Raw genomic sequence first — 14,996 nt, forward strand, 5'->3', positions numbered from 1 at the left:
TGTATTTTTGCATTTTATATTTCCAGAGCCAACGGCTGTGCGTGACCTTAGGGTATCCCTTCGGAACATCACCGATATCAGTGTCAGCTGGGCGGAACCAAAAGAAAAAAGAGGTCCGTTGAGCGGTTACGTTCTCAGCTGCAACAGTACCGACGCTCAGCATCCCCACATGATGGAAAGAATGGTCCCCAGTGGAGCAACACATCTCGTTGTGGACTTGGTGACTCAGGTCACGACGTTCGAGTGTTCTTTGTGGGCGTTCCACAGTTTTCACGGGATCCGACTCAATGGAACAGCTGCTCGCCACAACGTCACCACCAAGGGAATACGTAAGTGTGATTTTAATGCAAGCAGGTCAGCTTGAACCTGTTTCTCTCTGTCAGGTCCAGGTGCACGATATCACGCCTAAACAACGGAGGTAGAATTTTCCAAGCTGACCTCCCTGTATTGACATGTACCAACAAGTTTAAACTTGGGATTTTAATGCAGAAAATTCGGTCTTCGCGGTTACGCAGTTAAGATCTGACGCTCAACTATAGTACTTCAAAAAAAAGTGCTAATATAAAAAAATTGGAAGCCCTAGCTTTCATTTATTGTGTTCACGGCAAAGCATTGCGTATCATAATGTAGCACCTAAGACCGTGAAAACAAAAGTAATTTAACTCAAGTTGAAGGATTAGACAACATTCGAACAGCGTCGTTGACACGTTTTCCTTCTGTTGCCTTTTCCTTCCACTTGAATGTTCCTTAATTTTTTCGCACCTTAGTCTCGGCTGTTATATTGAATAATTATCGCAAGCTCGCCTGCACACTCATTGTTTTTTTTTTTTCGATATCCAATGTATCAATTAATTTAACTCAACATTCCAATGAGCACCGATGGACATCCTGAAAGGAATCATTGGTATTCAGAACAAAGCGGAAAGTGGTTCTTCTGTTGTTCCGCTCAACAACAGGATGAATACAGAAACTATAGTTACAAACTTTGTTCTCATTTCCCGAAATGCAATAATTTCCTTGGGAGAAAACCCGCAAAGTTTTGTTTCTATAATAAAGCAAAAAATAATCTATGATCAATGTCACTATTGACGAAACTGTGCACTATTTGAACGCTAGGTTTATGCTGATAATTCCATGTTGGTGTGCCGGTGTACATGGCTATTTTATTGGTCACAAAGAATGAACGGCTAGCATTTAAAATATTTTAGCACTATCTGGCTGGCTTGTTCAATTTGTGTGCTCCACATTTTCAGGGGCACCGAGGAAGCTTGCCGTCACCAAAACGTCTACAAATAGCTTGAGCCTGGAATGGGAACTGAATCCGGATGCGCTGAACTTCAGCGTCAGCGTTAAGAAGGTCCCGAAGAGCGGCGATGTACCGTCTGTCGAGCAGCATGAGAACCATTGTGACAGAAACGCAACGGTTTGCTACAACGTGACGGGCCTTGATCCAGGTGCACGATATGAAGTTACAGTGAGGTGCTGCGCCAGATACTGCGGAAATCCGGCTGTGATCACAGCTATGACTCAAGTCGCAGGTGAGTTAAATGGATTGTCCGGTCGAAACTGGAAGTACTTAAGTTTTTGCGCTCGTTGCGTTGAGAGATACTTTATAGAGGTAAACGTCATTTTTATTTTTATATATGATCTACCAATATTAAATATTTCATGAGTGTGTGTATGAAACTACACCCTGACTTTCGCCAGTGTCAATGACTGATATCCGTAGCTGTTGCTTGACGTCACATAACGCAAAGGATCGTCGGATGGTCAAGATAGCAAGCGTTGGTTGATGGATATCTTGTATATTGTATCACATTAGTCTCCTAGGCTGTACCCTACTGAAATAAGTTTCTTGTAATGCAGTTCCCAAACGTCTGCAAAAAAAAAAAAAAAAAAAAAATCACGCTTTTTGGGAGCATATTACACGAAAACAACCGTTAGCTTCGAGCAAACGTATTTCGTTTCGCGCATAGACAACTGCGACGGCAACCGATCGGAGAAGCGCTTGCAAAGAGAAGGATGGAGATTTTTCCTCTGAAGCGGCATCTGGTCAGGCCTACATATCGGTGGATCCACTGACCCGGTGATGCGACTGCGGGTCGATTTCTCGGAGGGAACGCCGGCGGGTCTGAGGCAAACGGCGAATCGTTAAAGAGGCATGTAACATTTCTATATCGTCACTTGACTCGGATGAGCTTGTTAAGTCCTAGTCACGCTCCATTTTCACACGCGGGTCAAAGAGAATCGGGCTGCACGCCTGCTAAATATAACTTTTGACATCGGTTCAAGATCGCTTAGCTGTTGGTTTCGGTTTCGCTGCATAATCAAAGTGGGTGGACGTAAGTGAGTATCGTCGTCACAGCATCACACCTAAGCTTACCAGCCTTCTGTCCGCTTCCAGCTCAGCTCATAGATCTCCTCTGCGAAGTGATTGCTGGAGAAACGAGATTTCGATCTTCACGGGAACCTGGTGACAAACGTTTTTGCCAGGTATTCGGTTCGGAAGGAGCTAAGCGTCAGTTGCTGACGAGCATTTGCTCGGTAGCGACTGTCGAGTCACACTTGGATAAAAGCGTCGGTATCGGCAAGTTCAATGTAGCTAAAACAAGTTTGCGGGGCTTTGCAACAGAACTGTGCACGCGTGCACAGTTAAGAAGATGGCACGTCATTTACTATGATGACTGCAGAACCACTTTTCTACAGCAGCCTCCACACATCCCCCCCCCCCCCAAAAAAAAAAAAGAAAAAAAGAAACACGAGAATCCGAGGCTGTGTATAGACCGATACGCAGAGCGGGTCTGTTTACCAACACGGCCGGAAGGCCGCACATGCGCGGAAGCTCTGTGGGCAAAAGCGGCCCAGCTCTCCGTGTTTTCGCCACTGCGTTGTGTGGCGTGCGCTCGCCGTTGACGTTGTAGGGACGCTTTTAGCTTTATTTCTGTGTCGCATTTCCTGACAACGTATGTCGTATGCTATGCCCGACTATTTGGGCTCGCTATCCGAACCTCAACGGCAGCGGTATCAAAACAAACTGTGCGTGGACGGCGTTCGAGGATCCGTACGCCGCAAACAAGGCCTGCTGGAGTTCCGACGTGAAGTTTCTGCCACCGACCTCGATGTATCACATCGTGGGGTTATTTAGTTTTTTCGCCAAGCCAGTTCACGGCCGACACGGCGCATGCGTAAGAGTCTCGAGGCCGCGGGGTGGCGCCAGCGAGGTGGCGCCAGCAAAAAATCTCGTGGCCTATAGAGCGCCTCTATTAGAGTCCAAATGCTCGATCGGAGTCACGTGGTTGATGGGCCGCATTTGCAATACGAGCTGCGAGGAGGTGCTGATAGCGTTGATCGTCTGCAAACGCCTCCGCCATTCCTCCTGCTTTCCTCATCGCCATGCGAAAACGCAGCGCATGCGCACTTGCGGCCGAAACGCTCCACAAGGTGTGTGGTGGACCCTCTAGAATCTAGGCACTCTACCTGTGTCGAGCACACTGGTGCCATCTATTGGGTGGCCCTGAAACACTTCGTTTTGCGTATATTTCCCAACGTTTTTGCGTATCCTTTCTTTCATCATGGGCTTGCGAAAATTTTGTTCATGTCATAATCCACCGTTTCTTGTACATGTATGGGGTTATCCCCGTCCAGCTTCCCCACCCCCGAGTGACACAACACCACTTTCCATATAAACATTTATTCACTCACATTTGGCGAGTTCTCCGGCGGTCGCACCTCACGGTATCCAAAACGTCCGTCCTCTTTCACGTCCGTCGCACCACCCCATGTGTCCTCCCACCGACCCCTCGAGCCCCCCGCCGGTCCTTCCCTCGCACCCCCTTTTCCCGGCGCCAGGCCGACGGGTGCCTTCCTCCCGACGTGGGTGTTCTCCCGGCTCCCCATCCACGCCGTCCAGGCCCTTGGGGGTCGGGCTCCTTTGAAGGGGGCCCGAGGACGTCCGCCGCCGCCACCAGCCGGCCACTATCAACCTCGATCGGCTACCGAGGGTGCCGACGGCTCGCCCTTGAGCCGCCCTCGGCCGCCAGCGTCTGGTAGCAATCAGGCGGCGGCAGAGCGGGCCCCCACACCACCCCCCCTCAATCCTCAGACCCCGACGCCGCCAAGAAAGAGTCCAGGTCAACGTCCATCAAGGACGGCGACGCCAGGGTCCGAGTGATAGGCCCTCCGGGCGCGGTGGCAGATGAGTCCGTCGGGGAGGGGCCGATGAACTCGGCAGGCCGGACCGGCTCGGACTGCCTCAGCGGCGGAAGCTCCAGGGCCCGCGGGATCGGCGCGGCAGGGGGGACCAAATCTGGGGCCGGAGTCAGGAGCCCCGGCCGCTCCCTCCGCAGCAGCCTGAGGGCCGCCTCGATGTCCTCCTCGGTGGCAGCAGCCGCAGCCGCTGCGTCTTTCTTCCGTTGGTCCCTCTCCGTGTGGAGCTTGCCCCCGGCGTGGGCCTCCTGGCACACCACCAAGACGTGGCAGACCGGACAGAGGGCCGCCTCCTCCTCTGCCGTGTAGACGGCCGGCGGCTCGTCGTCCCGGTCCGCCAGGGTCAATCCCCGGAAAGGTGGCCTCACCTCGGACGGGTTGACCCCGCGGGAGGGGCGGTACTGGTCCCTCCACCTTGCGTGGGACGCGTAACCGACTGCCTCCCTCCCGGAGACCACCGTCCATGTAGCAGCCGACCGCGTCTTCTTCTTGGCCTGCTCCAGGGGTTTAGGCCCAGCCGGAGGCGGTTGCGTGGAGTGGGAGCTCGAGCGCCCTCCCCTGCCCGACCGGACGCGCCTGAAGTCCTCGGGCGTCCCATTGTCGCCCCCCCGGTTCCGGGACCCGCGACCAGACCTGGACCTCGAGCGGGGGTAGTAAACCCGCTCCGTCGTCCAGGGCTGAGTTCGGCGTTCGCCACGGTGGGGTCGGCCCCGTGCACCGCCGTTGGCAGACATTCTGTGTGGGGAAAAGAGGTGGTTAATGGATGCGATACACTAGTGCCTTTTGGCCCTGAGATTGTATCTCCGGGGATTTTCCCCAGCGTTGCTTGTCCCGCCTGCCTCCCCGTCAGTATCGTCAGGATCGCGGAGGCAGTAGGTCTTTAAGTCGCCCACGTGCACCGAGCCGGACACTTCGCCCGTGTCCAGGCGAGCAAGTCGGTAGGTCAAACGTGACAGTCGTGCCGCGACCCGGTACGGCCCTTCCCACCTGTGTGCCAGCGACGCCGCAAAACCTTGCGCCGCGTTGCTGAGAGGGTGTGTTCGCCTAAGGACCAGATCCCCAACGGCGTAAACCAGGTGGCGGTGCGTTTTGTCGTACTGGGCGGCCTGCTCCAGCCGGGCAGCGTCGAGGTTCTCCCTGGCCGTGCGGAGGGCGTCCCCGAGTCGGCCACGGAGTTCCGATGCGTAGCGAGAGATGGGGCGGGGGTCAGCCTGCCCACACTCTCGGAATCCATTTTCCAAGGGATACGTCAGCTCCTTTCCCAAGTTCAGGTACGCGGGTGTCAGTCCAGTCGATCGATTTACCGTCGTTCGGGTTGCAAAACCGAGCTCGGATATGTTCGCGTCCCAATCCTTATGCTTACCGGTGAGTGTCACCAGCATCGCCTTCAGGTTCCGGTTCACCCGCTCGGTGATGTTCGCCTGTGGGTGGTAAGGCGTTGTTCGTTTGTGCTGGATATTGAGTGACCGGCACGAGTCCACAAAGACCTTACTTGTGAACACCGACGCGTTATCTGTGATCAGAGAAGCAGGGAAACCGTAGCGACAAAACGTATCCAACAGTCTTTCCCAGATTCTTGCAGACACTAGCTTTCTGAGTGGGAAAAGCTCGACCCACTTCGAGAAATGGTCCGTGACGACGAGTAGATACTGGTTTCCGCGTGGACTTCGGGGCAGTGGTCCGATGATGTCACACGCGACCGTCTCCCAAGGGCGCTTGCTGATGACAGGTTGCATCAGGCCGGGGGGCTTCCCTCCCCTGGGCTTCGCCACTTGGCACGCTGGACAGCTGCGGGCATATCGAAGTACCTCCCTCCTCATTCCCGGCCAGGTCACGACACGACACAACTTTTCGTAAGTCTTCTTGCCGCTCCCGTGGCCTGCCAGGGCCGAGTCATGAAAATACCTCATCAGTTTCCGCCGCAGCTTCCGCGGAACGACGATTTTGAAGGGGGATGGGTCTCCCTCGTGTTCGTCCATCTCGGGGATGTACCTGAGCAACAAGTTGTTTTCACCCAACAGATAGGAATCGATCTCTCTATCGACCCTCGCGCCCGCGTTTCCGGTGTCCGCTGCGTTGCCCTCCAGCGTTTCTGACACCCGCTGTCCCGTGCCAGCGTTTCCAGCGTCTGCTGCGTTATCCGCTAGCTTTTCCGACACTCGCTGACAGAAACCATCTGTTTTCTGGGCTTCCAACAACTCTTCCCTGCTCACAACAGTACCCCAAGCGTTCATCTGTTCATTGGTGGCATCACACACAGCCGCACAAGGCGGGGTATCACCTTTTCCGCCACCGCTCGCATTGCCGCGAGTCTTTCTCTCCGCGTGGATGGCACCCCTGGAACCAGCTTCCGGCGCGTGACCGGGCGCTCTCTCCTTCTCGCCCCTTTCCTCTGCATTCCCGCAAGCTTGCTGTCGTGGGTGGAGGGTTGCCCGGGGCAGTTCCCCCGGGTCAGTCTCCACGGGTGCGCGCGACAATGCGTCCGCGACCTGGTTCGCAGTGCCTCTGCGATACTCTATCTTGTAGGCGTAGCGCTGCAGAGTGAGCACCCAGCGGGCCAGTCTGCCGGCTGGTTGCTTCAGCCTCTGAATCCAGGCGAGAGCGTTGTGATCAGTTTGGATGGTAAAGAGAGCGCCATCCAGGTAGAGATCGAACTTATGCAGGGCATACATAATTGCCACTCCCTCTCGCTCGGTGGTGCTGTAGTTGCGTTCCGCTGGCGTGAGTGTGCGGCTCGCAAAGGCGACGGGCCTTAATTGGCCGTCGTGCTCTTGCAACAAGACCGCTCCCACGCCGTAATCGCTGGCGTCTGTTTGCACCACAAACGGCAAGTTTAAGTCCGGCAGTCGCAAACTGGCAGTCGCCGCGATCGCGCGAGTGAGAGAGATGAATGACACCTCTTGTTCTCGTTGCCAGACGTACTTCGAGCCTTTGCGCAGCAGCTGGTTAAGCGGGCGGGCTAGCTCGGCACAGTTGGGAATAAAATGGCGATAAAACCCAATCATTCCTAGAAACCTTTGGAGGCTTTTCACCTCCTGCGGCCGAGGGAAATCAAGGATGGCCCTTAACTTCTCGTCGTTCGGTTTCAAGGTTCCCTCGTCGACCACAAACCCAAGGAGATCGATTTTCGGAGAAGCGAGCTGTACCTTCTTCGGGTTAATCGTCAACCCCGCATCCCTCATTCGTCCGAGGATGATCCTCAGGTGAACGAGATGTTCGCTGAATGACTTGGAGAAGACCACAACATCATCCATGTAGGCCATTGCGAAATTAAACCTGGCGTCTCCCAAAACGATGTCCATAAGTCGCTGGAAACTTGCCGGCGAGTTAGACAGTCCGAAGGGAAGGCGAGTAAACTCAAATAACCCGCGATGGCAAGTGAAAGCAGTCTTCTCGACATCGGCAGGAGCGATCTGAATCTGCAAAAACCCCCTGCTGCAGTCTAGTGTTGTAAACACTCGGGCGTTCCCCAAGGAATACATGATGGATTCGATCGACGGAAAAGGATACGCATCCCTCGTTGTCAGAGAATTGAGTTGGCGGTAGTCAACGCAAAGCCTGGCTGTCCCGTCCTTCTTTGGAGCTAGAACTACCGGGAAAGCCCAAGGACTTTTCGATCTCCTGACCGCGCCCGTGTCAATCATCTCGTCGAGGGCGGCGTCTAGGAGGTTTCTTTTGTGAACGCTAAGCGGCCGGGGATTGCAACCCCAGGGCTTAGCTTCGCCGGTGTCGATCCGGTGCTGAAGGACGTTAGTCATGCCCGGCCGTTCGGTGAATGTCGCCGAAAAGGGGCGCAAAACGTCCGCGAGTGCGTGCCTCTGCTCGGTCGGGCCGTCGAAAGACGCGAGCACGGCCTCCAATTCCGCCGCTCCAACCTGCGTGACGAGCGCCTCTGGCTGGAGCTTGGGACACCCAGCGAGAGCCGTCGTACGTGGAGCGCAAGGAACACAGGGCGGTGGGTCGGCGAAAGGTATCAGCGGAGTAGACGGGTCGTAACGGTACCCATTGTTCCGCAGGTCAACGATGATGCCTTCCCGAGAAAGGAAATCTCGCCCCAGTATGACCGGAGATGTGAGACCCCGAAGGTACACAAAACGTTGCCTCTTACGTCGACCGTCAAACTCGACCTGAAGGCGCAGAGCCCCCTCAGCCCTCGTCATGCCCGTTGCCAAACGCATGCAGATGTCGACCGGTCTTAAACTCCTCCTCCTCTCGCGGCATGCTTCGTACACGTCGTCACCGATCAGACAAAGGGTAGCTCCGGTATCTATCAATGCTGAGAACTCCCTCCCAGCAATGTTAATCGTCATGTAAGGTCCAGAGGCAGAGAGTCCCGTCTGGGCTCTACATGCCAGTGGGGCAAACGCGTCCGCGACATCAGTGGGACATGTCGGCGACACGTCTTCGTGGGGCTTCCCCACGGTACCGCGTCGCCCCTCCCTTTCGCCGCTGGCCAGCGGCGGGAACCTGGATGATCCGGTTAACGCCGCTGGCCCCGGGCGTTTCCCTGGCGCTGACCGTCGCGCTCGAGCTGCGGACAGTTACGTATGATGTGGCCAGGCTGGTCACACCGGAAACAACGCAGGGGTCGGCGGCCCGGACTCTGGCGACGCCCGTCCCTTTCATCTCGACCGAAACGGGGCGCGTTACCTCCCCGCCTCGCGACACCACGCGCCCCGGCCGCGCTGGCCCCGACCGAACTCGAAGGCCGATTCTCGCGGCCGGCGCGGCGTCTCTGCTCGTACGAGAAGGGGTCTAGCGCGCGAGCTGAAACGACTTCTCGCGCCTCGCGCCTAACAACCGCGGACACCGACGCTGCCTCGACGCGGGGGGTCGGGCTTTGGGACCCCGCCCAGGCGCAGCTAGGCTCAAGCGATTCCTCCGGCCCAGGCGGCGGCGCGTAGCGGAGCTCAGCAAGCAAGTCCGCCTGAACGACGCGCGCCTCTCGAGCCAGAGCCTCCAGGGTGTCGAAGCTGCGCCCACGAAGATACGGCTTGAAGGATGGGTGGCACTGGCGGATTACGCGCGAAACTTGGTCCGCGTGACTCGCCGCGGGGTCTGCTCTCGAATAAAGTTCCTGAAGTGCGCGCACGTACTCCAAAAGGCTCTCGTCAGGATGCTGCGTGCGCGTGTTTAATTCCTCGCGGACGCGCCTCTCATAGTCCGGCGGCAGAAACTCGCTTCGGAAGCGCTCATGGAACGCGGCCATCGATGAGGGAGGCTCCTGAAGCCTCCACCAACGGGCGGCATCCCCGACAAGGGCGATTGGCAGGATCTGCCGGATGACGGTGTCATCCGACGCGCCAACGGCCGTTTGGTAGGTGCCCAGGCGCAACAGGAAGTCATGAACAGAACTCTCATCCGCGTAACCCGAATACGTGGGCAGCTCCATCGTAAGCCGCGGACGCGGAAGAGTCACCGGCGCGGGAGCAGTCGGGCTCTGCGCCGCAGCTAACTGCCGCGTAAGTGTAGCGAACAGAGCTGTCATTTGCTCCATGAGCTCAGCCGCACCCGAAGGCGCCTGCGGTTGCGCGATGGTCGGACTCTCAACCAGCGACGCAGTCGCCCCTGCGGGGTTAGCCTCAGGGGGAACGGCGGCTGTGGGTTCCCGTCTGCTCGGCTGGTTCGCGCCGTTTGAACTTCCGTTTCCCTCGCGCCTGGACTTCGGCATCTCGACTTAAGTCAAAGCTCTCTGCCTAATCAGAACCCTTGGCAAATTGGTCCCCGCTCCAAAATTAAACACAAGTAGAGTGGTGACACCCGGGAAGAGGAACTGGACAAAGACAATTAATCGGGCCCCACGTTGGGCGCCAGTGTATGGGGTTATCCCCGTCCAGCTTCCCCAGGCCCTTGGGGGTCGGGCTCCTTTGAAGGGGGCCCGAGGACGTCCGCCGCCGCCACCAGCCGGCCACTATCAACCTCGATCGGCTACCGAGGGTGCCGACGGCTCGCCCTTGAGCCGCCCTCGGCCGCCAGCGTCTGGTAGCAATCAGGCGGCGGCAGAGCGGGCCCCCACACATGGCAGGTATATTTGATCTCTCAAATACTCCAAAGCCTTCAATTTAGTTATACGCCATTCCAAATTCTATCCGACAAATAACGTTAGCGGTCTAGTGTGTTCTTTGCGTTTTTTGCGCGTTCTCTCGTAGTAGGTAAAACGCAAGTATGGGAATAAGCTCTAATGTGGAAAGGGAAGGCGATTTTTACAGTGGACAGTTTAATAAAAATTTTATCCTAATCGGCACATCATTTTAAATAAAAACATTCATTCCTCTTTTTTTTTTTTAAGCACTTGCAGCCATGACCGCGTTGGTAATAATATTGCGCTGTGCTCTTAAACATTCACTTTTTCTCTCCTTGCAGCTCCTTCAGAGGTCAGGAACCTCTCCGTAACGCTGGTCCTGAACAAAGCCACTTTTCAATGGCAGACTCCTGACCAACCTAACGGGCCCGTCGACGGCTACATAATCCGTGTGGCGAACCTCGAACGACGAGACGGCCAAATACACGACGTTCCAGGGAACACAACGACCTTGGCGGCCAAACTCGGCGAACAGTACAACAATTACAGCGTTTCCGTCCAAGCCTACAACATCCTTCTTCCTGTGCGGAAAGCCGGTCCAGCTGTTGTGGTCAACTTTGAGAGCACCGGTGAAGGTGAGATCCTTTATCATTATTCGGGCTCGGAATATGGCAGACAAATAACTTTGAACATACAACGTTTCAAGATGATTTGTGACGAATGGCCTTAGACAAGAATTGGTGCTCGTATTAGTTTTTTGTAAATGGCGACACCCCTTGAAAATATTTCAAAATCTGCGCGCTGCTTTCTAGTATGCATTGTGTTCACATACATGATTCGGGATTGTGTTCACATCTCTTATCTAGAAGCGGCTATTGTTTCCCAGTAAAAACAAAAAAAAAATAACTACTTTTAAGTTCTTTCTCAAATGTCTTTACGAGAATGTATTTGTTCCTTTTTTTTTCTTTACATCGATGTAAACGTTGCAGCCTTCCTATTATGCCGTATTTCAGACCTCCCCCACACAAACACTCCGATAGGTGGCATACATATCCGCAATATGCTTCTCTTAAAGTAGGTCCTTGTGCTGAATCTAACTGTAATCCTGAAGTGCGAGAAAGCGGTGCAGTCGAGTGCATGTAATAGTATTCTTTTAAGTTGGTGAAAGCCCACATAGATTATGCATTGTTGAACTGCATTGTTTACAATTATTTAGTTGGAAAATTGGGTATACAATAATTTGTTAATGGAAGAAACGAAACTGAAGGATAAAAAAGAAATCCAATCTTCTCGTGCGAGTTGCTATGTGAGATTAATTGTGACGCCTATCTGTTAAAACTTCAAATTTGTTTTTACGAATAATTTAACAACGCTTAAAACAAAAATTACAATATAAAATAGGCAGGCGTCAATTGTTTAGAAATTTGTTTTGTGCGCATGATTTATTCAAGGAAATAGAAATATACTCCTATTATTTGGGTCGAAAGCCTTACTTGGTGTGTTGGTAGAAGTTTAAGAGCAAATGATTTTTATAAACAGAGTTCTATTTGCCGATTTAGTGCATCATACCAATAAGATAAAGCAGACCAAAAACATGATCATTTTATATTTAATGACAAAATTTACTTCAGTAGAATAGTTTCGGTTGTAAAGGTGCTTGAACCTCGAAGTATCGTTCGATAATCCGAAACAGTTTGTTTTATATCAGAGGAATTTACACAAGGCGCCAGAGCAGTCTAATGATTTGTGACTCCATCAGTAACGGCTACGACCGAGTTGAGAGCTTGAGCCAAAGTGACCTTTTTGCGCAAAGGTTAAGTTCTATTGACTTAGTTTTTTCATGACTCCAACAGGCCCTGTGCCACCTCGACCCGAAGTGGACGACATCCAAATCCACGACGTAGAACTGTCGTGGTCAAAGCCCACGGATAAGGAGCACGAGATTATTGGGTACCAGGTTATAATAAGTGCCTACAATGAAAAGTTTCTCACTCCCAATACAAGCGCCAACATTTCCAACCTTCAGACGTGGACTGAATATACTGTGAATGTGTCGTCATGCACGGCCGAGAGCGAATGTGGTCCACCCAAGACATCCAATTTCAAGACCGACGCTGACGGTAAGACTGCCAGCGGTGTCGGTTTCTAACGCAAGATTTTAGCTGGGGCTGCGCGATTATGTAGTTTGATATATCCTAGTCATATGCTCACTTCGAAGATTTTTTAAATGAAAAATGAATATAATTTCCAAGATTCTACAATGTCGTTTTTGTTGCCCTGGTATAATTAGAGACGGCTATGTAGAAATAGCCATCGCCGTTATTGGAGTAATTTTCTCGTTAATTTAAAATGTTTCCTATGTTATGTGGTCTAAATGACTGAGCTATATTTTCGTAACGTAAAGAAATCATGGGTCACCAATTTACCTGGCGATCTTGTGCACTATAATAACGCACCAGAGCAGGCCGTATGAAACCTGGAGCTTCCGTTTACCATTGAGAGGTCTCAATCAAGTATTATTGCCATGTCTTCTAAGTGTAGGCAATAGCTTTCTACCCTAGCAACCTTCAATAATATGAGTCATTCACAATAAGAACGAGACACAAATTCATGTATATACCCAGTTCGTCCAAGAATATTCTTTTATATAAAAAGGGGTATCTGTATTAACGGGATCCATATTGAAAAGACTTGGCTAATTTACCTTCAGAAAAGACACGTCTCTCTATTCGCTCAGTGGTAGTAGATAACGGCAGAATCCCTAGACGTTTTAGTTACGTTTGTTATACAAATGTTTATGGGCTGCAGTAGCGAAATGGACCATTCTAACATGTAGCGTTGCGAGCAAAAAGCTGAAATGTACGAACGCTGGCTGGTTATATGGGCTATGGTGTTACAGCTTACGTATTTTTCTCTTTGTTTTGCGCAGCGCCATCTGTCCCTCTGGACCTAAACTACACCTCTGTTGGGAAGACCTGGGTGGCGTTGAATTGGTCTCACCCCGATACACCTAACGGACCTCTCAGCGGATTCAACATGTCATGGACAAACAGTTCTTTCACGTCGTCGGCCCTTATAACCTCGAGCCAGTTCAATATTACCCACTTGGATCAAGGTTGCTCATACTCGATCAGCGTGTTTGCCTTCAACAACGGTCTCAAAGCTGTGAAAGCAGGGCCCTCTACCAATATTACCGTGAAAACTGAGGGTGAACGTAAGTAACTCTATTTGATCATGGGCATTCCGTTTGTGGACGTAGCAACCATTGTTTCTCTTATGGTTTGTAGGTCCACGGGTAATACGTTGGACGGTATGATCCTTAACAGAGGCGCCTGTCATTTGACGAAGGCTAAGAGCGGTGTATTGTCTTGTGAAACAAGAACTTTGAAGGCTTCTTTGGCCATTTTTAATTGAAAGTTCGCTTTGTTTGAAAAATATGCTGTATTTTATTTTAAATCTGTGCGACTTTTGTGAAGGGACAAATCGACCAATATGTGTGTGCGAGTTCCCCTGATACATTGGACGAACCTAAAAAAAACGGATTAACCAGGCAGGATAGTTTCAATATATTCCGACTTGTTTTGCATATCAAGGTGGGAAAGCTTTGGTACGAAATTAAGGATAACCAAGCTGAACACATGCATTCTGCCAGCTTCGCTACCCTTGGTGTTTTCTTTGGACTTCAAACAAATGTTCTTTACTTGATGTTTGTTACGAAAGGACCACGCTCACTGTTTTAAATAACTGATCGTTCCTTATTTTCTGCGGAAAAAAAACGATAATAAAAGCGGTCCTTACACATCGCATCGTGACCAGTCAACATTTGGTGGCAGCGTGTGTCATTGATTGTGCTTGTCGTCTTTTCCCGACAGCAATCCTGCCTGGGTGCACACTCTGTCCAACAACAATTGTTATGATGATCGTCATTCCAGTCATCTGCATCGTTCTCATCGCGGCTTACGTGTTGTACAGAAGAGCCCTCAGGAAAAGGTATATAATTTTATTACACCGTATGCTTTTTTTAATGTTAGCAAGTGTTTCTCCAAAGAAATTTCCGGGCGACTCTTCTTCAGAGTTTGATGCGTCATCGAGTCCTCCTAATTTTCCTTCTTAAGGTCTTAAGGCCTTTTTTTTTCTTGAATACATTATTTTGTTAAGTCCTTCTTAACTGATCCTCTTATTAGTCTTTGGCATACTTTAAATGATATTTTCCCCACTTTTCAGAGAGGAACGGGCCCTCTTGGCCTCGGAAGATACGTGAGCAGAAAGCACAGCTGCTCCAAGGTTGCCAAAAATACCGCTGCGTCAAACAAGAACCCTTTGTTGTCCAGTTGTCTAGTTCATATATTTTTGTTTTATTAAACTATTTATTTGTTAGACCGTTGGTCTGGTTTTCTTCGCTGTTTTTAATAAAAGACAGCAGTGTGCACTTCTGGAACAACTTACAACTGAAATCCTGGAAAGAAGCGAGATCGTTAAAACTACTTAGCTTGAAAATAAATAGTAATTTATTGCGGTTAGAAATTTCCGTGTAAAATTGGCAAGTGAAGAAAGTCTGCGATTATGCGATTCCTATCTACTAAATAAATACTACTCTTAGAATACTTAAAAGCCCCATGCAAGGCGTTTCGAAATGCTTTTTTTTAATCTCGATTAATTTATTAGCTTATTTTATTTGAATTACAAGAAAGCAAGCTGAAAGTGCATAACTATCTACAAGTTTTAGGCAAATGAGTTGCAACCACACCACTTACTGAAGGTAACAACT

At 51.4% G+C, this 14,996-nt stretch overlaps 1 protein-coding gene across 1 annotated transcript in view; it reads left to right on the forward strand.

Moving 5' to 3' along the window:
* Positions 1 to 14,605, forward strand: part of LOC120848891 (protein sidekick-1) — a 29,612-nt gene extending 15,007 nt beyond the window's left edge. Inside the window, exons 8-14 of the mRNA XM_040220964.3 lie at positions 27 to 329; positions 1,254 to 1,538; positions 10,570 to 10,863; positions 12,082 to 12,348; positions 13,158 to 13,442; positions 14,101 to 14,218; positions 14,453 to 14,605. Coding sequence (XP_040076898.2) covers positions 27 to 329; positions 1,254 to 1,538; positions 10,570 to 10,863; positions 12,082 to 12,348; positions 13,158 to 13,442; positions 14,101 to 14,218; positions 14,453 to 14,489 — 1,589 coding nt within the window. The 3' untranslated portion in view covers positions 14,490 to 14,605. The remainder of the gene's footprint in view (positions 1 to 26; positions 330 to 1,253; positions 1,539 to 10,569; positions 10,864 to 12,081; positions 12,349 to 13,157; positions 13,443 to 14,100; positions 14,219 to 14,452) is intronic.
* The last annotated feature ends 391 nt before the right edge of the window (positions 14,606 to 14,996 follow it).

This window comes from Ixodes scapularis, unplaced genomic scaffold (genome assembly GCF_016920785.2).
Source record: "Ixodes scapularis isolate PalLabHiFi unplaced genomic scaffold, ASM1692078v2 PGA_scaffold4__175_contigs__length_147842914, whole genome shotgun sequence".
In the NCBI taxonomy this organism is placed as follows: Eukaryota; Metazoa; Arthropoda; class Arachnida; order Ixodida; family Ixodidae; genus Ixodes; species Ixodes scapularis.